General features: G+C 41.5%; 1 protein-coding gene across 1 annotated transcript in view; it reads left to right on the forward strand.

The window, feature by feature from the left end:
• Positions 1-24,086, forward strand: part of vegfc (vascular endothelial growth factor c) — a 74,528-nt gene that overhangs the window by 45,811 nt on the left and 4,631 nt on the right. Inside the window, exons 5-6 of the mRNA XM_032536436.1 lie at positions 12,369-12,511; positions 21,407-21,731. Of these exons, the coding sequence (XP_032392327.1) occupies positions 12,369-12,511; positions 21,407-21,731 (468 nt within the window). The remainder of the gene's footprint in view (positions 1-12,368; positions 12,512-21,406; positions 21,732-24,086) is intronic.

Consider the following 24,086-nt stretch of genomic DNA (forward strand, 5'->3'; position numbering starts at 1 on the left):
CTGTCTCTGGGGACCACACCACCAGGAACCATTTGTACATGAACCTTAAAGTGCTCATATTATGCTATTTGGCGTTTCCCCTTTCCTTTTATTGTGTTATGTATCTTTTTTGTGCACGTTATAGGTTTACAAAGTGAAAAAGCCCCAAAGTCCCCCCCCAAAGGGGGCTTACCTTTTTCCAACAAAAACCCCCGTTCACAAATGTCCAAACGCCCTTTTGTGCCCCTTCCTTCGGGACAAAATTTGGGATTTGGGAACCTTTTATGATGCTCCTAGCTGCTGGCAAAGTCCCCTAATCTCTTCAAAGGCTATAGCCCCTTACCAGGTACGCAGGATACCCCTCATACTTGCTTTGAGGCTAGTAGTCTTCTAGGTCTGTCAGGGACACCCTCATACTTTGCTTCGCTGTTTTTTCTGGTCTGGGGGGCTCCATCTGTTCTATGGTATAGCCTCCCTGGTACGTGGGGGGGCCCCATATTTTTCTGACGGGCTATTTTCTTCCTATACGGGGGCAAAACCTCATACTCGATTGACTGGCGTAGTCTTACCTAGCTATGCACGGGGTTTCTCCCAAAACAAGATGAAACGGGGGAGGTTCACTTGTAGCAAAAACCATGAGCCAACAAAAAGGGTAAAAAGAGGACAAGCAATGGAGTGCAACAAAAATATGGGTTTTCTGAAAATAACCCCTTTTCCCCCCTTTGGGACACCTCTAAATACAATGTGAAACAGAAAAAAGCAACTATTAGCATTTAAAATGGATTCAATTTTTTGGAAAAGTTATGATAGGAATGCTTGTACAGTTCATTTTTAGTGAGAATCGCCGGGAAAAACCTTTTTATTTTTTCCCTTTTTCAGTGTCACTCCCCTGTGAGTCGAGTGCAATGTGAGTTGTGCATGCAACTTTCAAAAAGAGCCTACAAGATGACCGGGGACTTTGGAAAATTAAACGTAAAAGGGTTAAAAATTGGTTCACTGTGGGTCAAGTTTGCTCAAAAAAACCACAAAGGGATAAATGGAAGGGGTTTGAGCAAATTTTGCAACAATCAAACCTAGACTAAACGTTTTTGGAAAGATTTTTCTTTTGCGGTTTACAAGAAAAGGTTTTTGTATTTTGGATTTTCCAAATTTCAGTAGGACACTTAGCGCAATCGTTTAAATCTGGGGCATGGGTGACTCACATCTGCACTCGACTCACATCGGGGAGTGACACATGGCTTTATCTGAGGCGCTCCCTCTCTCAGTCACTCTCTACCGATACCAGTTAGCAACAGTGTAACAGTTTGCACCAGAAAATTACTTTGGTAGTAGATGATGTCACTTTTTAGTATATTCAAAAAATAAAATTCTTAAATTATTATAATAGGGGCAACTTCTTACTCACCCAGTCGAGTGTGCGCCCCATGTATACTTAGTCCTTGTTAGCAACGGGGGTTTCAAATCCGACCTGCTGGCCTTTACTGCGTGTACCCCCCCCCCCCCCCGCCCCCCTTCCTTTCTTCAAGCTGTCCTGTCAATAAAGTGCATAAAAGCCCCAAATAATAACCCTAAAAAAGTATTGAAATAATCCACAATAAAGTAGAGATACATGAAAATTCTCTTAAGTACAGTAACAAAGTATTTGTACTTCGTTACATTACCGCAATGCACACCTCATACAAATTCTGCATATGATATCATATGTACCCGTTCATGGGAATGTGTTGAATACATACACACCCAACCTGCAGACAGTTCTGTATTTGCCCACAGTATTCAGACCCAAAGGCGTTCGTTTCCTCAGAGCTGTGTGTGTGTGTGTGTGTGTGTGTGTGTGTGTGTGTGTGTGTGTGTGTGTGTGTGTGTTCCTAATGGCACACAGGCCCAAAGATTGTTTGAATCTATTGTTCCAGGCGTTGCTTCCTGTGCTTTGTGTATACAGTGGGTGTCACTTTAGGAAACACTCATGTCTTGATTAACTTCCCAGAGCCATGACATGTGTGTCTCTTCCTAAAGGGCATACACAGCTGAAGCATGCTGTGACGTATGACCTCTCCATAATACCCGCTGACAGTCAGGACCCCATAAGGAAGTAGTACAAGGTTCATGATGTATTTTCTGACGTGTGTCCTGAAAACAGAAGGATGCAATCCCTTATATTTGGTGTGCAAGTCCAGTGATTAACAGTTACGTGTAGTTGACAGCAGCCATGTTGACATGTCATTGCAGGGCAAACACAGGTGTAATAACCACAATAATACCGCCCCTGTTCCAATTAGGTTGGCCAGGGCCATGGTATGAGCTAGCATGCAGGCGCTAAACACACTAAACAGAATGGGACCATCATTAATTGGATGGATTTCACCTGAGTTTGCCCTGCTATGATATGTCAACATGGCCTATTGGCCACACATTATTCATAGGACATAAGCTGCGTTGGAAACCATTCCCTATCTTAGAAACAGTGCACTATATAGTGTTCTCAGCAGTTAATTTCATTCACCATGTAGTCCACTAAAAAAAACCACAATGCACAGCTAATTTGAGTGTACATACGATGTACCTCATCAATAGACAACATCAAACAGCTCCATTTAGGCTTCTTCTTGCATTGTTTTTGCATTTTGCAAGTTTTTCCTGCCAATGTTTTTGTTTTGTTGTTATGTGTATTTTATGTTACTTGAGCCTGCCCTGTCAAAGACAAATTTCTGTCACTCGTGACAAACAATAAAGTTTTCCCAAATAGGAGAAGAATTGCCTATTAGGTTGCGTGTGTGTGCGTTTGTGTGTGTCTCTGTGTGTGTGTTCACCAAACACATCATTGGACTTTAACCTGTAGGAGGTTAGCTGCTGGAATATGACTGATGTTCGGTTAATGACATGGACATCTTAAGCATTTAGATGGACTCATATGGACTTAAACAGAAATTATGTGTATGCACTCCCTAAATATCTAAATATCTACAGATTCATTCTTCTTACAGAGTATGCTGTGGTTTAGTTTATCCCTCTGGATGTTGTAGTGGCTCACACAATCCACTTCATGCTGTGGCAAGAGAGAGAGAGTGAGAGGGAGAGTGTGTGTGTGTGTGTGTGTGTGTGTGTGTGTGTGTGGACCACTTGTGATGTTAGAGGAATATTGATACGTGCTAGTATTTGACAATACACACACACACACAGTCGTGTCTGCCTATCTTTGTGGGGACCAGTCATTGACATAATGCATTCCCTAGCACCTTACCCTAACCTTAACCATCAAACCTAAATGCCTAACCTTAACCCTCACCCTAATCCTAACCATAACCTAATTCTAACCCTACTCCTAAAACCAAGTCTTATTCCTCAAAAAGCCCTTGAACGTTATGGGGACCAGCATTTTGTCCCCACAAAGCTGTCAGGTCCCCATAAGTATACTGTATTCACAGTTTTTGGTCCCCACAAATGTAGCGAAACCTGGTCCACACACACACACACAGCGTGTCCGATTATGGCTGGAAAAGGAAACAGATCTCAGGGATTGTCACACCGACAAATCATGCAACATGTTTCACATTAGGTAAAGTTGGAGAAACACGCCAGTGACACGGCAGCCTTTTGTCTAAAAAAATCTCTCCTTTCTTCTTTTCTTTCTCCTTGCTATCTATTTTCTTTCTCTCTCCTCTTACTCCCCTGCACGCCCCCCATCAGTGTGTATGCGTATGCGTGTCTGTGTGTGTCCATTCCACTGCAGCTCGGACTGAAATCACACTGTGTCTGTGGCATCACCAGACTCTTTCACAACGTCAAACAATTGGTCCGTCTGCAAACACAAACACCGCCTGCTGTCTGTCTCTGTGTCCAAGTCAACGGCTCCCTGAATGTTGTGTTTAATGTAAGCCAGACCGTTGGGTTTTATATTATAGACTCTGTGTGCGTGTGTGTATGTGTGTGTGTGTGTGTCATGTCTCTGTATTGGGCTTTACTCTAATGTTCCTCATCAAAATCAGCAGCTTGTTCCAGTGCCGGCTGTCCTAACTTTTTTATTTAGCAGCTCTTTACTTAAAATGAGACTGTGGCTGTGTTTTCACCAGATTTACAGATAGAGTAGGTCTAGACCACACTCTTTAATTTACAAAGACCCAACAATTCGACAGAATGCATTTGGTGCAACAGTGACGAGGAAAAACTTCCTTTTAGGCAGAAACCTCGGACAGACCCAAGGTCTTGGTGGGCGGCGTCTGTCACTGCTGGTGGGGACACAGACTGATACAGATATACAGATATAGAGAGATATGATTCATAACTATAGCAGCTGGAATGGTGAACAGTGGCAATTATAGTTACAATAAATTTAATGGAACTATGACTAGTAGACTGCAATCACGTTCCAGGTGCAACCACAATCCAAGGAGAACAGCGAGGCGAGAAAACATAAGGACTCTGGGGTGTAAGTTAGTGACAAGCATTACTGGGACATGAATGCAAACAGATGGAGAGAGAGAGAGAGAGAGAGAGAGGAGATCAGTGGGTCAAAGGAAGCTGGTCCGAGGCAAACCTGAGCCAGATCTACAAGGGTTTCTAGATGAATCTGACAACTAGGAAAAGAAGCAGAGAAGAGAAGGGGTGCCGTGTCTGCAGCTGTCTATCATACAATCATATTGCAGTCAATACTACAGCAACAGACAACCACTTATCTTATCCGGAGCTACACTCAGCTACATGAGGATCATAATCTACTGATCTTTTTTTAGAACACATGAATTCCTGGGATCAACAGACAGACTTTCATGTCTAGCTGTAGAAAAGCTTCAACAATGGAAAACTGTAGGGGCTTGGTGTCCCTGACATGTGTAGAGAAGTCAGTGGGGAAAGAATGAGGTGAAAGAAATCCTGTTTAAATGGACACCAATCAATCAGAGTCAAATATTCGCCAAGACCATGGTACAAGTTACATTGCAGAGTGTAACGTATGCGTAGCGGATATTCCAACACTACACTTCCACTATGATCAATGAAACTTGTGATACCGGACAGAGAGCAGCGTAAGTCTTCTATTCATATATTTCATGCGAGAGAAAATAATTATAAAGTCTTTTAAATGAAACTACTGATATACAGGAAATGACTTAATGACCACCAGTGAGCGTATTGTCATACTGTTTGTATTTGTTGTTTCCCTACCCTGCGTCCTCTGCAGCTGACTGTAGATTGATGTATCACAGCGCTGTGCCGGGTTCCAAAAAACTGAAGAAACCACAACAATCCAAAAGCATGTGTCCATTATCATGGGCAGAACTTCTGAAGTCCTTCAAGTCTTGATAATGGACACGTTTTGGGCATGAATGCCTTTGAACACTTACACAGGTGATTTCAGTTTTCATGGCTGATTAGACTCTGCAAAGTGTAAACACACTAACTGGAGACTCAGGAAGATATATCACTCAATCAGTCTTAACACACCCATAGTCCAGGGAAGAAGTCCCATCAGCCACGATAAAAAAACTAAAAACACCTGTATGGGTGTCCAGTGGGTGTTGTCATACCATGGGCACTTGCCAAATAACTTTTTGAGTAATATAATAACTCTTTTTTTGCAAGACCTTCACTTTCTATGTCCATGCAATCTAAAGATTTTCTTCAAATGGGTCAAATTTGACATAAAAAAAAAGCACCTACAACATTGAAAAAGTGACAAAAATGTCAAATAAAGCGATAATATTGTTTCACGGTTGACGGGAAGAAAACACAAGGGTTAAAAAAAATAATTCTGTGTCTCTGGTAACTCCTAGTGGTTTGACTTATACCCGGGACAATCACTCCCCTCCCATTAGGTTTTCATGCAATAGAAACATTGTTCCCTGCCCCTGCTGTGAGCTGACTGGAGCTCTCACAGACATGAGGCTTTCATTTCCCCAACTACGGATTGCTTGTTTAAATAACAGGAGACAAATGTCCATTACCAGATTAACAGGAACCTGTGCTTATCTGCCTTTTCCAGGGTAAAAAGATTCACAACTAAGACACACACACACACGCACAACTATACACTTCAGATGTTAGTCAATAATAAAGCGTTTTATACATTTCTGAAGCTGAACATGTAGCATTAGAAAGCCTGCTGCTGTATGTGAGCATTTGGGATTCCAAACACAGTGACATGAGGCCGTAGGATTCTCATCAGAGCTAATCTTCTGATTGAAGTGGACCCAAGAAATCTTTCTTTGATCCATGTGTTTATTTGTCTACAATCCCAATGATAAGCCATTTCAGGGCTTATCATGGGCAAACACGCACACCAGTTAAGTGCCCAGTTTCTGACCGAGGCAACTCCTGAATATCAGTTAGAAAGACATGAGGCCTGTTATGGTGGTTTTAGGTTATTTAGACTTTGCTAATAACATTTTGAAGATCATGTGAAATGAGATTAGACTGGATTTATTGGAGTAACTTGGATCAATTGAACCTTTGCTGTCACATGTATGTCACCTTATCCTGCATATTTTTTATTATCATTTATTTAAGTTTATTTCATTCGTTAAACAAACAACTGAATGCAAAAACAAAATGCCAAGCCCTGAATGAAAAGGAGCAGAAAGAAGGTCGATGCTACAAACCTGCCCCCCCTTCACAAAACATACATCAACAAAACAAATGACTGAATAAACCACCATATCATGCCAATAATTACTAGAATTATTAGAATAGGAATTAAGACTAAATTTAAATTTGAATGTATTTTTCAGTCACAGTTTGAAGTCATAACTCGGGTTTCTGGTAACACCTGAGGGTTTGACTAATACCTGAAACATTCATTACCGTCTCATAAGGTTCTTATGCAATGGAAAAGTTCACTTCTCCAGTATATAATACAAACTTTAGATATGGCCTGGCAACGGGAGACATTTCTAGTCCACACAGCTCATGGAACCCTTTGGCTCAGCTACAAGCCAGAAAGCTAATGTTAGGCTAGCGGGATTCAAAGTCAATAAATAAACGTGTTGAAGCTGTGAGCTTTTTAAAGTCTTGCGACATATATTTGGAGTAAACAGAGGCCCATTCGTTTCAAACGGTGAGCAGACTCTTTCAATGGAACTGCTCAGTAGGTGTCCAAGACTTTTTATCAGTGATACCAGAATTACGCAGACCACAGAGTAGCTTAACACATTCAGCATCAACACTGGAAGTTAAGTTACTCTTTAAAGATACAACAAATCATTGGCTAATATTTTGGATTTATTATAAGGATCCCCATTAGCTGACGCCTTGACGACCAGCTGGTCTTCCTGGGGTCCAAAACAACATTTAATCAGACAATATTAAAACATTTCATAACACATATAAAGAAGAAAATCAAATAAATAGAACATCAGCTTCCAGAACTAAATAACAAGAAAAGACTCCAAAGAAAATAAAAAAGAAAGAAAAACAATAGCAACCAAGCAAACTACAGAAATATATTGTAGACTAAATGATACTAGCTAACATGCTGTCCTAGAAGAATAGACAGAAGTTGTGGACTCAAACATTAATGACACTAATGGATGACAACAAAGGTCAAAAAACATAATGTGAGATTTGGGCATTAAAACAGAAATAAATAGCATTAGGAAATATAAGTAGTTGATGAAGCTCAGTGTAAATTCATTCAGGAAGACGTCTATGCTTCACATGTCCTTCCGGCATATAGCGCCGTCTCAGGCGATTGTGATTGGTTCAAGGAATCAATCAATCAGTCAAAATATTTATATAGCACTTTACAGCAACCAGCAGGTATCCAAAGTGCTTAACATTAGAAACCAAGAGTAACATCACTTGTCATACAATAGAAAGAGTGAACATAGAAAACAGTCAAATCAGAAAAGGTTACAAAGAAACAGAAGAATGAAATTGTCGCACCACTGCTACGTATTAAAAGCAAGACTAAACAGATACATTTTGAGTTTGGACCTAAAAAGAGCTACATCTGTGATAGTGCTAATATCAGGGGGTAACTTGCTCCAGAGACTCAAGGCAGCTACTGCAAAAGCCTGACCACCCCCACCCCATTTATACCTGGACCTTGGCACGCCTAAAACTTGCTGATTTGAAGAACGCAATGACCGGTTGTGCTCCCACAAAGTTTCAGAAAAAAACTCTGTGAGCTATTTGCACGTCTAGATTCAATTCAATTCAATTTTATTTATAGTATCAATTCATAACAAGAATTATCTCAAGACACTTTACAGATAGACCACACTCCGGAATTTACAAGGACCCAACAGTTCTAGTTTCCTCCAGAGCAAGCAACAGTGCGACAGTGGCGAGGAAAAACTTCCTTTTAGGCAGAAACCTCGGTCAGACCCAGGCTCTTGGTAGGCGGTGTCTGACGGGCCGGTTGGGGTTAGAATGAAGAGTGGCAATAACAAAAATAGAAAAAATTAGTAGTTTGTAGAAGTTCTTTGTGGTAGTTCATGGCATAGCAGGACGCTGTGCAGCATTACAAGGCACAGCAGGACGTAGCAGGACGTAGCAGGGCACCACAGTGTAGCAGTTGAACATGGCATCACAGAACGTGTAGCGGAACAATGGCAATAGCTGCTACCCTGATTTCGGAGCCTCTCTGATCCAAGGGAACATGCTGGGGAAAAAAGAACATAAGGACTCCGGGGAATGACTCCCCAGAAATAGGTTAGTAACAAGCATTTCTGGGACATGGATGCACATAAATGAAAGATGGAAAGATAGAGGAGAGAGGAGCTCAGTGTATCAAAATAAGTCCCCAGCTGTCTAAAACTATTACAACAAAACCAAGAGAGACGAGGTAAAGAGAGCTCCAGCCCGGCCGGGCCAGAACTCTCCCCAACCGGATCGGGCTGTATGCCAAGTCTCCCTTTGGTTCTATTATATTCTTGATTATATGTTAGATAAATCTGAAAACTATGTGACTAGCTACTACTCCCTAACAATATTCGATTCTATGCCCTAACTAGTGTATCAAAATAAGTCCCCAGCTGTCTAAAACTATTACAACAAAACCAAGAGAGACGAGGTAAAGAGAGCTCCAGCCCGGCCGGGCCAGAACTCTCCCCAACCGGATCGGGCTGTATGCCAAGTCTCCCTTTAGTTATATTATATGATAGATAAATCTGAAAACAATGTGACTAACTACTACTCCCTAACAATATTCGATTCTATGCCCTAACTATAAGCTTTATCAAAAAGGAAAGTCTTAAGCCTACTCTTAAATGTGGAGACGGTGTCTGCCTCCCGGACCCAAACTGGAACCTGGTTCCACAGGAGAGGAGCCTGATAGCTGAACGCTCTGGCTCCTGTTCTATTTTTAGAGACTCTAGGAACCACCAGTAACCCTGCATTCTGGGAGCGTAGTTCTCTCCCAGGGTTGTAGGGTACTATAAGCTCTTTAAGATAAGATGGAGCCTGACCATGAAGAGCTTTGTAGGTGAGAAGAAGGATTTTAAATTCTATTCTAAATTTTACAGGAAGCCAATGCAGAGAAGCTAAAAGCTTAGATGTATTTGTTAAAAAGCGACCAGCAGCATTTTGCACAAGTTGAAGACGTGAGATGGACGTCTGATTCAGACCAACATAGAGAGCATTACAGTAGTCCAACCTTGAACTAATAAAAGCCTGAACTGCCTTATCTAGGTCGTGCCTGCTCAGGAAAGGCTTAACTTGCTGGAAGCTGGAAAAAGCTCATTCTAACAACATTACTGATCTGCTTGTCAAATTTCATGCTTTCAAGTTTTTGACAGCTGACCTAGTGTAAGATGCCAGAGCTCCCAAACTCAAAGCTGGACAGTTTGGCATGCCTGAAGTACTGAAAATACTACACTCCGTTTTCTCTTCATTCAAATTAAGAAAGTTTTCTGAAAGCCACAACTTAATATCAGTGATACAACTAAGCAGGGAGTTCAGTGTGACATTTACTTTTATAGGGAAATAGATTTGCAAATCATCTGCGTAGCATTGACATGACAGGTTCTGCTTTCCTATAATAGCCCCTAAAGACAGCATATATAAAGAAAACAAAATGGGGTCAATAATTGAGCCCTGGGGTACCCCACAAGAGAGAGGAGCAACTGACGAGGAGTGATCACCAATCATGACAGAAAAGCTACTATTTGCCAAATATGAGCTAAACCATTTCAGTGCAGAGCCCCCAATGTCTACACAATGCTCAAGGCAAGAGGAGGACTGCATGGTCCACTGTGTCAAAAGCCGCTGTGAGGTCCAAAAGCACTAAAACAGTAGGATTCCCGGCATCTACAGACAAGGCAATATCAATAAATACTCCACAGACTCAGTGCTGTGACGTGATCTTTTTCCAAAACCTTTACAAGAAAAGGCAGATGAGAGACTGGTCTAAAATTGGACAACATTGTCGGGTCAAGAATAGGCTTCTTAAGTAGGGGCCTCACCACAGCATGTTGAAAGGCAGCTGGGACAGAACCTAAACTAAGACAAGAATTTAAAAAAGTAAGAAGACTCACCCAATGGTGCTATTAAAAACCTCCTTCACCATTCTGGCGGGAACAATGTCTAGGGGACAGTTGATTAAAATTAGCACTGGCGATTTTCCTGGCAGATGCTACTTTGTCAATAAAATAACAGACATTTCTCACATGTACTGATTGAAACATCTGTCAGAGCAGAGGTGCATGCATTTATGAAAGAGTTAATAGTATTAAATAACACTCCATGTTCATGGCAACTTTTAGCGATGACAGAAGAGAGATGGTGCATCTTCGCCACCTTCACAGCATTCTGGTGTTCATGTGGCTAGACTGTCCCTTAATACACCCAGTGACACATGTAAATTGTCTTTCTTCCATCTTCGTTCAGTTTGTCTGCAGTGTTGCCTAAGGGCCCTTGTGATGTAATTTGGCCAGGGGTCTGCCTTAGGTTTAATAACTTTAATCCGATGAGGGGCGAAATAGTCTTGGTCGGTTTCAATGCATGTGGAATGGAACACAGAGAGAATGTTGTCTGGGGAAAAGGGAGCTACCAGACCATTTGTTACATAAAACTGTGAGCCCACAAACGCAGAAGAAATGCCGATAAACCAGAGCACATTTTTCTCCCATCCCGGAATGCTGTGTGGACTAGCCAGACCCTCCTCCAAAGCACTGCGCGGGAAGGTCTAGCAATGCAAGACTAAGGCAGAATCAACGCCACCCTCCTCTCCCCCATTCACCTCCACTTCCCATCATTCCCAGCACCCAGGGTTCATCCATCAGAAGCCCCGCCTCTCGTCACATCCATCAGGATCTTTAGTCTTCCTTTATCCCTTCATCACCTCCCCCAGTATCTAGACTCCATCAAAGGGGTAGTTTTTCAATATATCAATGACCTCTAAACCCCTTATCATTTGATATTGTGATGGAGTCTAATCGCCACAACTCTAAACACATCAACATATCATGCACCATGTTCATTATTTATGTCATTCTATCTCAAATTAAGTCTCTTCTGATTAAATTATAATAAGCAACCTAGTTGGGGTCTCCCAGAAAGTAGACTTCAGAACACACTCATCTTTAATCATTATTATTATTAGTTAGTAATTATTACATTTTGTACATTAGAACATACTCATACTTTATCATTATCATTACTAGTTAAGCATTTTTTATTTCCAACTTGTATTTTAAATACTTATTCTTGTATTTTATCCTATGATAAAATATATATATTATTAGTATATTGTATGTATGTATATTGCATCCTGGTATTTCATTTGTATTTATATTCTGTGCTGTGTGACAGATTTCTGCTGCTGTAACACTATAATTTCCCCTTTTGTTTGGGATCAACATCTATCTATCTATCTATCTATCTATCTATCTATCTATCTATCTATCTATCTATCTATCTATCTATCTATCTATCTATCTATCTATCTATCAGCAACAGGTCTTGTATCATATCAACATTACAAGCTATTATGGGTAACGTGTTTCCAACTTGCACATGCTGCAGACACTGAACAAGAGGGATCTTCATGTTGTTCCATGTCTTGCTGTCCATCTGTTGAATGTCAGTCCAAAAAGTATCAGACTCACTTTGGATTAATACACTTCTCCCCATTTTGCATTTTCATTTGGCCGTCTGCCATTTGCTGCTGGTCAGTGCCCATTGGCGGCAGTTACCAATAGTTTTTACAAAGATGATTGATGAGAGCTGGAGGGATTCAGTTGTACTGAGCAATTAATCAAAATAGACAAGCAAAGACAAATTAATTATCATGCGCAGCTTGATTACAAAGGGAATTAAACGGGTCAATGGCTCGTTATGCTTAAATTGGCCAATTGGGCCAATAAAGGGTGTTAATTAGTGGCAATGGTAGTACAAGAAACATTACTTGAAATACTGCTGTCATGAGTTCTTTTTGTCTTTTTTCTCTGTTAAAGGTGTCCAATAGCCAACAGGACGTGTCCTCCTGGTCAGTCTTGGAGCAGCAGGCAGTGTCGGTGTGTCAGCATGAGCGCCCATGTGCACCACAACCCCCCTCCCCCACCACTGCCCCCTCCACGGCCCTCCCAACAGCACCTTGGTGAGTGTTTGCACATAGGCAGATTTATGTTGTATCTTGTAATTTCATCAGAAAACATTGTAGAGGAAATTGTGTTTGCTTGTTTTTCCTGCAGTAGCCTAGACAAAAATACAAAAGAGGGGTAAACCAACAATTACAGCTGCTGATAGGTATACAGTAGGTCCGATAGCTGCCAAAACAATCAAGACTAGTAATAAGCACAGTAGATGGCAGAGCTTTTGCAAACTCTGTGTGTGTGTGTGTGTGTTCATGTGAATGCGTTCTTATTTTTGTAAAACCTAAATGGATGTAATTAAAGATGTCGACAGGAAAATAGGCTTTAATGTGCTAAGACTATGATGACATCAGCTGCTGTTTACACAGCACAAGCTGCATTCCGTAAATCCACCTCTCTGCTCAATGCACCGCAACTAATGGAAGCCCTCATGTGGGAAATCTTTAACCAGGATGGGGGGGCAGCAGCTTTAAACATGTAGCAAAGCATCTTCTAAATTGGCAAGTAGCATTTCTCCACCCAAAACCATGGTTAAATCATTCCACCAACTAGTAACCATGGATTACCAGAACTAAAAACACATTAGGGCTGCAGTCTGGACACATGAAAAGGTACAAAGCAGCAGCCTCCAAGGGAGGATGAGCAGTAAAGGATTCAAAACAGGACTACAGGAAGAAGAACTACAATTCCAGGAGAGCAACCCCAGAAGCATGATGGATAACAAGGACAAAAACAACCTACTCATGAATGTCAGCAAGACTGAAGAGATGATAGTGGACTTTGGGAAGTAACTACAGTATGTACACTGTACATTGGGAGTGTAGGGGGTGGTTCAAGTCCCTCAATCATCAGCGTGGGACTGACCTTGGTGCTGCATACTGACTCAGTGGTGGCAAGGCAAGGTAGACATGGTCCCCCCCTTAGACGCCTAGGTATCCCCTCAAATACCAAACAAAGTTCTAATCCTACACCATGGCCGGCATCCTTACAAAGATCATCACTGGCTGGTACCGAAACAGTACCGAACAGGACCACAAGGCCCTGCAAACAGGCTGTGCTCTACCTTGCTTAAAGGATATTTACACCAGGCGCTGCAAGAAAAAGGCTGGGAGAAACAAAGTAGAAAACCCTGATGGGGTTGGGATACACCAGGCCAGCACTGAGAGGCTCAGGAGGAGCTTCTACCCTCAGACCTCTAGGATTCTAAACAAGGACATTGCCTAATGCCCAATTTATACTTCTGCATCACTGCACCCATGCGTGTTGTGGGGGCTGGTGCGGGCGTCTCTCGGGAATTGCACGTACGTGGTCGGACTAGAATCCGTGAATGCCACCCGAAGTCCAATCAAAGTTCTACATTGTCTGTGGTGCCAGGAGCACAATCAGATTCATACACAAATATCACTATTCCTTCATCCTTTTTTTTTTTTTTTTTTTAATGGAAGGACGGAATGGACGGGATAACATTTTACTAGAATTGTGTGATGATTGCTTGCTGCGACAAGCTGACGCACAGCACAACACAACAAACTCTCGGACAGGATAAAAGGATCTGACAGGATCTTTTCTAAAGAAGTGAGTGCTTTGCCGTGAAAGTTTACAGAATTCAGTCGGTGTGAGGTACATTTTCACTCTCAGGTCCCCATCCAAGGCACCCACTGTGTGACATCACCTGGAATGGTGTGATGACCATAGCTGGGACCTACAGATCCCTTTGACGAACCCCCATTTTAATCTAATTTAATCACTACACACAGGCCTGAAATACACACATGCCAAGGACTTATTCATGCAGTAATGGAGAGATGTCAGAGTGAGAGGGCTGCCAGTGTTGGACCAGCGCCCTGACCTGCTGCCTTTGCAAGAACACCTGGCAGTGCCCAGGAGGTGAAGTGGCATCTTACCAGCTAACAATCCACAAACTGGCAGGGGGGGCTGGTATTGTGAACCACCTGAATACCTCCCCTGTCTACAGGCCTGACAAGTGTAGGAGCAATCCTCACAAAAGATAACAAAAAGGTTCTGATGCTAGAAAAAACAATAGTGCCGATCCACCTAAAGATTTCGGTACAGTTTAAATAAGTACAGTAGCTGCCGATGGATCAGTGTGGCAGTGTTGCTGCCTGCTGATGGGTCCCTGTAGCACCAAACAATATAATAACTTGAAATTTGCATTTAACCTGATCGAAAATGTAACAAAATGGCATTTCTATGGATGATGTAATGGCTCATTTTCCCCTTCAAAACTGATGATTATAATGTTGACAGATAATGTTATATTGTAAAAAAGTATGTTTTTTTGCTCTGAAATATAAAGAGTGCAAGTCTAAGTCTTTAGTGTCATGTTAGCCTCCTGAAAACACACAATTTGACACTGACTTGGTTTGGTAATGTATGGAGGCTTTATTTAGCATATTAAATTATCAACAGAGAGTATGGTCCGTTATCAAGCAGAGATGCGTTAAACTAAAACTCCTATTCATGGGAAATGAACCTGCCCATAGCTGCGCTGACTGCTTGATCGTCCATTAGCGTGGGTCTAAGATTAGACACCATCAGAAGATGGCTGACGTCACACAGAGCAGTTCAATCTCTATGAAATGTTCTTTTTCATCTGGGTCAACAGTGATTTGTGTTGAAAAAATGTCAGTCTGCGTATTATTGGTCAGGTTCTACATTAATGATTTTTGTAAAAAAAAATTCAAAAGATGAAAGCATATGTTATTACATTTTTTGGCATGATTACAATATTGGGGGCTACATGCAAGCCCTGTAGTGAGCACACATACCAAGGACTGAAACAAGCATCTCTTACTAGAGCCATCGTTCTCTATGTTAGTCTTTGTGACAGGAGAATGTTCATGTGTTCCCTGAGGAGTATTTATGACTCCAATGTGTTTGCTGTGTGTGTGTGTGAGTGTGTGTGTGTGTTTGTGTATGTTTGGCTATGATAAAACTCTGGACTCTGTGTAAACAAATGAGAAAGAGTAGAATGTGGAGACCCCGGAGGAGCAGATTCCACAGCCACTCACACATACAATAAACAGAGCCAAAAACAAATGAGCTGACTAAGATAGCAGGACATAGGACATTTACTGCGTGGATTAGTGGAAAACAAGTATGCTTTCATTATATAATAATATAAATATTATGTCCCTTTCACTTCATTTCAAAAGGCCAGTTCACCCCTGTAGTGCTATTTATAAATCTACTGTAGATAGTTTTGGTGTGAGTGATGTCTGCCTTTTCTCCAGTGTATGGAACTAGATCAGTGGTTCCCAAACTTTTTCAGCTCAAGACCCAAAAGAGAAATTTGGTGTCTCCCCGGGACCGCAATTTACAAAAATACACCATGAATCATTGTAACATCTACATTTTTAAACTGTGAACAAAAGACAGAACAAACCATGAATTTAAATGTACATGAAGTATATTATTTATTCCATTATAAAAGTAAACAAAAACAGAAAAGGTCTCTATTCTCCTTTCTGTGTCTCACCCCTTTCTCAACTAATTTTCTTATCCCCTCCCATCATCCGACATCAGTACCGACACCAAAATTTTTTTGAATAATGCTGACTTGAATTTAATGAGATGTATGTGGCTGGTTGGAGATGTCAACCAGCTGATCAATTCTTGGTTCGGTTTTTGAAAATGCCATTCTGAGGTCATGCTGAGCATTTAGTCTGTTTCTGTATTTGTTTTTCAGGTATGCTAGAGTCGAAAAGCCAGAGATTGATATGCATTTTACTCTGCCAATTGGCGACCCAATAAAACGGGTCTGCGACCCATTTTGGGTCCCGACCCTAAGTTTGGGAAACATTGAACTAGATGGCTTGTGGTGATCAAAGCGGCAAAAAAAAACAAAAAAAAACTCAACTTTAATTTCTCTTCCTAGGAACGATACCTGGTTACTCTAGATAATCCACAGACCTGGTTGTGCGCAGTCTCATGTAGGAACTATTTCTTTTTTACCTAACACCTGCCAACCCTATCACCTCCCAGAAGGAAGCGTACTCCTGGACAATAAGCATGAGATTTAAACAATAATGGCTAAGTAACTGTTAGTTCATCTTAGTAGCTACAAATAAGCATGAGTATTTTCATGAGTACGCAGTAACCTTTTATAATTCAGCCAGCGTACACACAACACTGCTTAACAGCAACAACTTTAAAAAGCAGTACCACATTTGGGTCCATTTTAACTCGCGAGGTTCACAGACAAAACAACCGTCCTTTGCCAGACTTGTTTTCCCTATATTTATACAATGTTATTAGCATAAGCCTCATGCATCTTACATTGTATAAATTAGGCTAGAGGAGCAAACTAACAAGCTCCAGTTGCACACAGGTCAAAACTCAATTTGAATACACAAATGTATGCAGGGTGCGATTTGTGAAGAAAGCAGACTGGGGGATGATTTTGATCATGCTCATAAAAAAACAGTATAAAATCCCCCTTCCGATATCATAGATATAGAGAAACTCTGTCCTACATGCCAAAACATATTCATGAACTTCAATATTTAAAGGAAAATATCAGTGAGTAGATGTAAGCCCCACCAGATCTAACTAGTAGCGCTCCAACTGCTGCACAAGTTCTGGTTCCTGGTGGTGTTCGGGTCTGGTCCATCGTAGCTCCTAACCCACATTATTCCTTTGACAGAGCTATACTGTACCTAACTGAGACTTCTCCATACATGTTGTAGTGAAGATGTTCTGAGCTTGAAAACAGTAGTTCTCTGGGGAAAATAAAGTTCCATTCTGTGGGTTCGGTTAAAGTGTGTAAGCACATGCTGCTATGCCGGAGTAGAAACAGCTTGTAGTTTGTCAGCAGTGAAACTATGGGTTTTTGTTATCAGTGTTTGTACATCTGAACACACACACACACACACACACACACACACACACACCACACACACACACACAGCATGTGTGTATGGACCAGTCTGAACATTTTTCTCTCTATTTCCATCTCCCCCTGTGTTGCTCGGCCAAAAGATGATTTACCAGTCTTGAAAGACAACCATCTGTGTTATCCTTGAGGAAAGAGAGAACATTGCTTGCTTTCAAATGTAAACATCAAGCAAAAGTTGAATAAAGTAGGAAAAATCAACTTTAGCTACGATCCACACCACTTAAACACCATCTGAGATCCCGACCTCGCTGATGTTCTCTGTCACAAATCGTGCTAACTGATGTACAAGTTCTGAATAATAAACCGCAAAGTCTCTGTGTCTACGGGATATCAGGAACTGTAATGTCCTATGTTTTACCAAAACTCGGCATAGTCCTGTAATACCAGACAACACCAGTCAATCAGGTGACTATCTTTCTATACCGTATTTTCCGAACTATACAGTAAGTCACACTTTTTTTCATAGTTTGGCTGGTCCTGCGACTTGTAGTTAGATGCGAGTTTTATACTATACATTACTTATAAATCAAAATATATAATTTGGAGATATTTTCTAATCATGTTTCTAAATGTTAATTCCTACTGAAAACATTACTGTCTACATCCACAAGAGGGCGATCTAGGCTTTTGACAACTATATGCTGCTCCTAAAGACAACTTAGAAAGACTAAACACAAACAAAATGCCCTATTTCTATCTCCTACATCCATCTAGTGAGTGAAAAACTTGTGAGGGAAAGGTTATTCTTACTGAAATAAAGAAAACAAAGGACGCTAATGGCGGGCTAAAAGCAGGATGGTTAGAGCTGGAGGAACGGGTCCACAGATGGGTGCTTGAACAACGTGCTGCTGGGAGAGGCTTGTTAACGGTGCAGTTACGTCTCCACGCCCTGGTAGTTCTGTGTACTAGTGTGTAGTTAAATATCTGTTAATGTGTTACCTTAACATATCGGACACCTGCCGTGTTCAGCCTGTTGTTCTGTGTGCTAAATGTCTGTCCTTGGTCTTGGATTTTGAGGAATACGTTTCTTAATAAATGCAAGTTATAGTTCAGTGCGACTTATGTATGTTTTTTTTTCCTCTTCAAGACGCATTTTTTGACTGATGCAACGTATACTCCGGAGCGACTTATTGTGACAGAAACCCAAGACTTTGTGAAGAAAAAGGGATGTGTGCTTTACTGTAAATATGAACTGGTGCAACAGCAAGAATATTAATATTTTATCCCATTTCTCATCTGATCTTCAGTTAAAGTCAATAAAATGCAGGCCACACTTTCTACCAAGGGAATTTACATTGTCAGTAACACAGCAGTGTACATCCAACCACAGTCGAGTACAAAGACTGCCCTCCCGGATCTTTGCAAAGACCTGAACTGCTTGCAGAATGATACACCTGATGCTGCTCTCATTGTGGCTGGAGACATACTGGAGAACACTCTAGATCACCGCTATACAGCATTCCGCTACACAAAATTGCTACCCACATTTGGGAAGAGCGACCATGTGGGCATCTTGCTGAGGTTAGTATGTAAGCAAACTACAATTAAAATCCACACTACTAGGCTTCACTACACTGTCTGGGGCATGTTCCAAGATACCACCATCAACGTTTCTGATGACATTAATGGATTCACTGACTCTGTGGTAGTTAATGTATAAAACAAAAGCAACTTTACCCAAAACTACTGTTAAACCATTCCACAACCAGAAACCATGGATTGCCAAAACCATCCAGGAGGCCATAAACAGACACACTTGGCCTTCAAAAGAAGTAATGAAGTCTGGAAGCATGGACAGTTATAAGCAGCAGCCTCCAATGGGAGAAGAACAGTAAATGAGGCGAGAAGGGACTACGGGAAGATAGAGGAACTACAATTCCAGGAGGGCAACCCCAGAAGCAATGTGGCAAGGTCTAAGAACTATGATGGATTACAAGGATGACAACAACCTACTCATGCTCTTGTGTCAGCGAGCCTAAAGAGATGATAATGGACTTTGGGAAGAAGCATGGAAGGAACTATTCCCCCCTTATTTCAGCAGGTCCTCGGTCGAGATGGTGGACAGCTTCAAGTCCCTTGGTGTCCACATCAGCAAGGGACTAGTCAACGAGGTTTAATTTGATGATTGTTCTGGTGCTGCCGGAAATTCTGCCGGATGTCCCTCATTTTTGATGGATACCTTCCTCTTTCTTTGTGTTGGCGTTCTAACCTCCGGTGGATTTCTGAGGACTATGGTTACCTGGTCCTCAGATCTCTGCAGGGTAAATCCAGACAGCTAGCTAGACTATTTGTCCAATCTGAGGACTATGGTTACCTGGTCCTCAGATCTCTGCAGGGTAAATCCAGACAGCTAGCTAGACTATCTGTCCAATCTGAGGACTATGGTTACCTGGTCCTCAGATCTCTGCAGGGTAAATCCAGACATCTAGCTAGACTATCTGTCCAATCTGAGGACTATGGTTACCTGGTCCTCAGATCTCTGCAGGGTAAATCCAGACAGCTAGCTAGACTATCTGTCCAATCTGAGGACTATGGATACCTGGTCCTCAGATCTCTGCAGGGTAAATCCAGACAGCTAGCTAGACTATCTGTCCAATCTGAGGACTATGGTTACCTGGTCCTCAGATCTCTGCAGGGTAAATCCAGACAGCTAGCTAGACCATCTGTCCAATCTGAGTTTTCTGTTGCACGACTAAAACTACTTTTGAACGTACACATATTCTGCCAAAACAAGTTCCTTCACAAGGCACAAATATACCCAGCATGCATTGAGTGGCAATAGCCAGTGATTGACTCTGTGCAGGCCTGACTCATCTCCAACAAGCCTAATATATTAATCAAGACATGACACATGGGAAGGGAACCTACGAAATAAAACGGGAAACCAAACCAAACCAAAAAAATAGATCAACAAAACAGCTGATATTAATATACCATAGCTAAATCAATAACAACACAAAACTATCAATAACACCAATAAATCAATATAAAATATATAAAATAAATTAAAGTTACTGAACACCAAATGAGAACAGACCACATAAAAGTAATTATTAAAACAATATAGCCACATTTAAGTATACAACTTACACATATAAATGTGCTGTATTTATATACATCTTTTTATTTTTTTATTTTACATCTACATTCACCATTCACACACATTCATACACTGTGGCCGGGACTGCCGTACAAGGTGCCACCTGCTCATCAGATAAACAATCATACACATTCACACTCCGATGCGCAGCACCGGGGGCAACTCGGGGTTCAGTGTCTTGCCCAAGGACACTTCGACAATGACTGCAGGGGCAGGGATCGAACCACCAACCTTTCGATTGGCAGGCAACCGCTCTACCACTGAGCCACAGCCGCCCCAAGAATCATCTACATCCACATCTATGAAAACTAATGAGAAACTAAGACAGCAAAATAAATATATATTCAGTCATGTGGACTGCTTTAGGTACATTTGCATTTGTTTCTTAAAATTGAAAGAACTTTCTGATTATGTCCCATTTGCTAATGTGTTCTATTGTAATTGCGGTGATGGGAAAGCCAATTGTAAGATTAATTTTTGTATTAATTGTATTGAGATCGTTTCTAGTGGATTTAATTACAATACCATTAACTCACTTTGCAGGGGAACTCTGACCCCACTCAAAGACACTCTTTGTCCACTCACTTAAGGCCATGGCCATTGAGCAGCACCATGGTCCGATAGTTAGCATTGAGGCCTCACAGCGAGAAGGTACCGGGTTCCGGACCTTGGTTTTCCCAGGCCTTTCTGCGTGGAGTTTGCACGTTCTTCCAGTGTACGCGTGAGTCGTCCTCTGGCACTCCGGTTTCCCCCACCACTGAAACCATGTTCCCCTCCCTCTCTACTGAGCTGATGTGTGGTGAGCGTCTGCTGTCGTAAGGCTTATTTCTTATTCTTTTTAAACCCCCATCCTTGTGTCGCCCTCTCCTTCTATCTCTACAGACGTGTTCTCAGCAGACGTGTGTGGCCTAGATAAGGAACTGGACGTGGAAACCTGTCAGTGTGTGTGTCGGCGCAGAGATCAAACTCAAGACTGCGGCCCTAACCGACACCTTGACCGCAACACCTGCCAGTGCGTTTGCAACATCCCACCTGCTCCCTCCTGCCCACATAACCACGTCTTCAACAGGGAGACCTGTCAGTGCACGTGTAGCAGGATGTGTCCGAGGCACCAGCCCCTCAACAAAACAAAGTGTTCCTGCGAATGTAACGAGTCGCCCAACAAGTGTTTCTTAAAAGGAAGGAGGTTTCACCAAGCCACATGCAGGTAAGGAGGGATGGGAAGGGTTCAGTATCATCTGCTGCCTCTTAGTCAAGTCACTTTTACTTATAAAACCACATTTAAAACACCATAAGCTGACCCAAAGTGCTTTCCAACCAGGGCAAAGGGGGTGAAGTACGCCTTGATGCATAAACAACACAACATCACAAAACAACTTGCATGGTAAAACCAAGGTCAAAAAAAGTTGGAAGTTGGATAAGTGATTTGAATAAGCAATAGCTTAAAAAGCAGTATAATGAACAAAAAGACAGATCAGGAGGTGGCTAGACAGAAACCAGGCAGACGTCGCTTAACCATTCTGTTGTCCTCGGGTCAACTTTGACCAAATTACCCAAAAGTAACATGGATGGTTCCATGAAACACTCTTTGCAACTGAAATTAATGATCTACTATCCACTACTTTCACTGGTTTTGGGTGTTTTATTCAATTTTATAGCATTATCCTGACTTAACTTTGACAGATCTGCCATCAACATGCAGTCCTCTGATCTTAAATATTAGTCAAAAGGATTCATTATTTCAGCTTTCTTCTAATACAACAATCAGATACTTCCATATAAATTAGGTTTATTGACCATGAATTTCCGAAATAAGTGTAAAACTAGTGTTAATAAGTTGGTTTTAGTTGTGTATATATTGGTGGTAATGTAAAGAAAGTGAAGAAAAAGTCAAAATAAGCAACAAAAACGTCAGAAAAAGCAAGCAAAACGATGAAAAAAGCAACAAAAATGTAAAAAAAAACAAACAGCGTCTTAAAAATTGTTAATTTTGATGCAGGAGGACAGCACAAAAAAAAACAAATCGGTGTCTTTAGTTTTTTTTTCACCGCACAACTGGAGCCACATGTGCAAAACTCTAACTACAGTCTGCACAGCAGAAGTTCATGTAGACCAGACTCTAGTTTGTTTTTCACTGCTAGAACACAGTTTTCAAAAGTCTACACACTTATCCCATGGCTCAAACAACAACGTGCACAACACTGTGGATTTACAGCTCTTTGATCAGATGCTAACACACTGCTGACAAACTGTTAACCATGCATTCAAAACTTGTGCTTATGAAACTCTGCTGATTGCGATTCCAGCTGAAAGCCTAAGCAGGTGTCTTGTGTCAGACTTGTTAGTGAACACATACATTATATGTCATATCGAAAGCTCATAAAGAATGAAACCGTCATACATTGTACCATTCAAGAGAAACTGAACGGGTAAAAGAGTAAAGTACCAACATGTCCAAGTTAGATATCGGAGGTTACATACACAGATATAAACATTTGAGAAACACTTCCTCTACTACAGTAAAACTGTGCACTTTCAGAAAGTAATGGAAAGCAATGGGAACAGCCCTTTACATTCATTTGTATTTAGAGATGATGCAGGTGCATGGCAAGAGAAGACGTCCAATGTGATGATGAAAATGTGAGGCCTGATGCTGGGCAGGGACAGGACAATGCCCACAATGCTTTGTTACTAGTACATACCGTTAGTTTGTAACTTTTTTCCAGTAATTACGTAAATTGCTACAAAATAGAAATTCACATCCATTGAAGCAAATTGCTGACTTTCATTTTTTCTTGTTTACCGAAAAAAAACTGGTATGTTATAAAATAAATAAATAAATAAATAATATAGCAAATATTGAAAAATATTTGAAAAATGACTGAAAGTGTAAAGATGAGAAAGTTAGTATTTTGTTTCTTGGTGTTTGACGCTGGTGTGTGATAGTGTGTGTGTCTCAGTGTGTGTTATCTCAGTGAGGATTGTTTTGAGGGACAGTGTGTGTGTCTCAGTGTGTGTTATCTCAGTGAGGATTGTTCTGAGGGACAGTGTGTGTGTCTCAGTGTGTGTTATCTCACTGAGGATTGTTCTGAGGGACAGTGTGTGTGTCTCAGTGTGTGTTATCTCAGTGAGGATTGTTCTGAGGGACAGTGTGTGTGTCTCAGTGTGTGTTATCTCAGTGAGGATTGTTCCGAGGGACAGTGTGTGTGTCTCAGTGTGGGTTATCTCAGTGAGGATTGCTCCGAGGGACAGTGTGTGTGTGTCTTAGTGTGTGTTATCTCACTGAGGATTGTTTTGAGGGACAGTGTGTGTGTCTCAGTGTGTGTTATCTCAGTGAGGATTGTTCTGAGGGACAGTGTGTGTGTCTCAGTGTGTGTTATCTCAGTGAGGATTGTTCCGAGGGACAGTGTGTGTGTCTCAGTGTGTGTTATCTCAGTGAGGATTGTTCCGAGGGACAGTGTGTGTGTCTCAGTGTGTGTTATCTCAGTGAGGATTGTTCCGAGGGACAGTGTGTGTGTCTCAGTGTGTGTTATCTCAGTGAGGATTGTTCCGAGGGACAGTG

This window comes from Etheostoma spectabile, chromosome 2, assembly GCF_008692095.1.
Source record: "Etheostoma spectabile isolate EspeVRDwgs_2016 chromosome 2, UIUC_Espe_1.0, whole genome shotgun sequence".
Classification (NCBI taxonomy): Eukaryota; Metazoa; Chordata; class Actinopteri; order Perciformes; family Percidae; genus Etheostoma; species Etheostoma spectabile.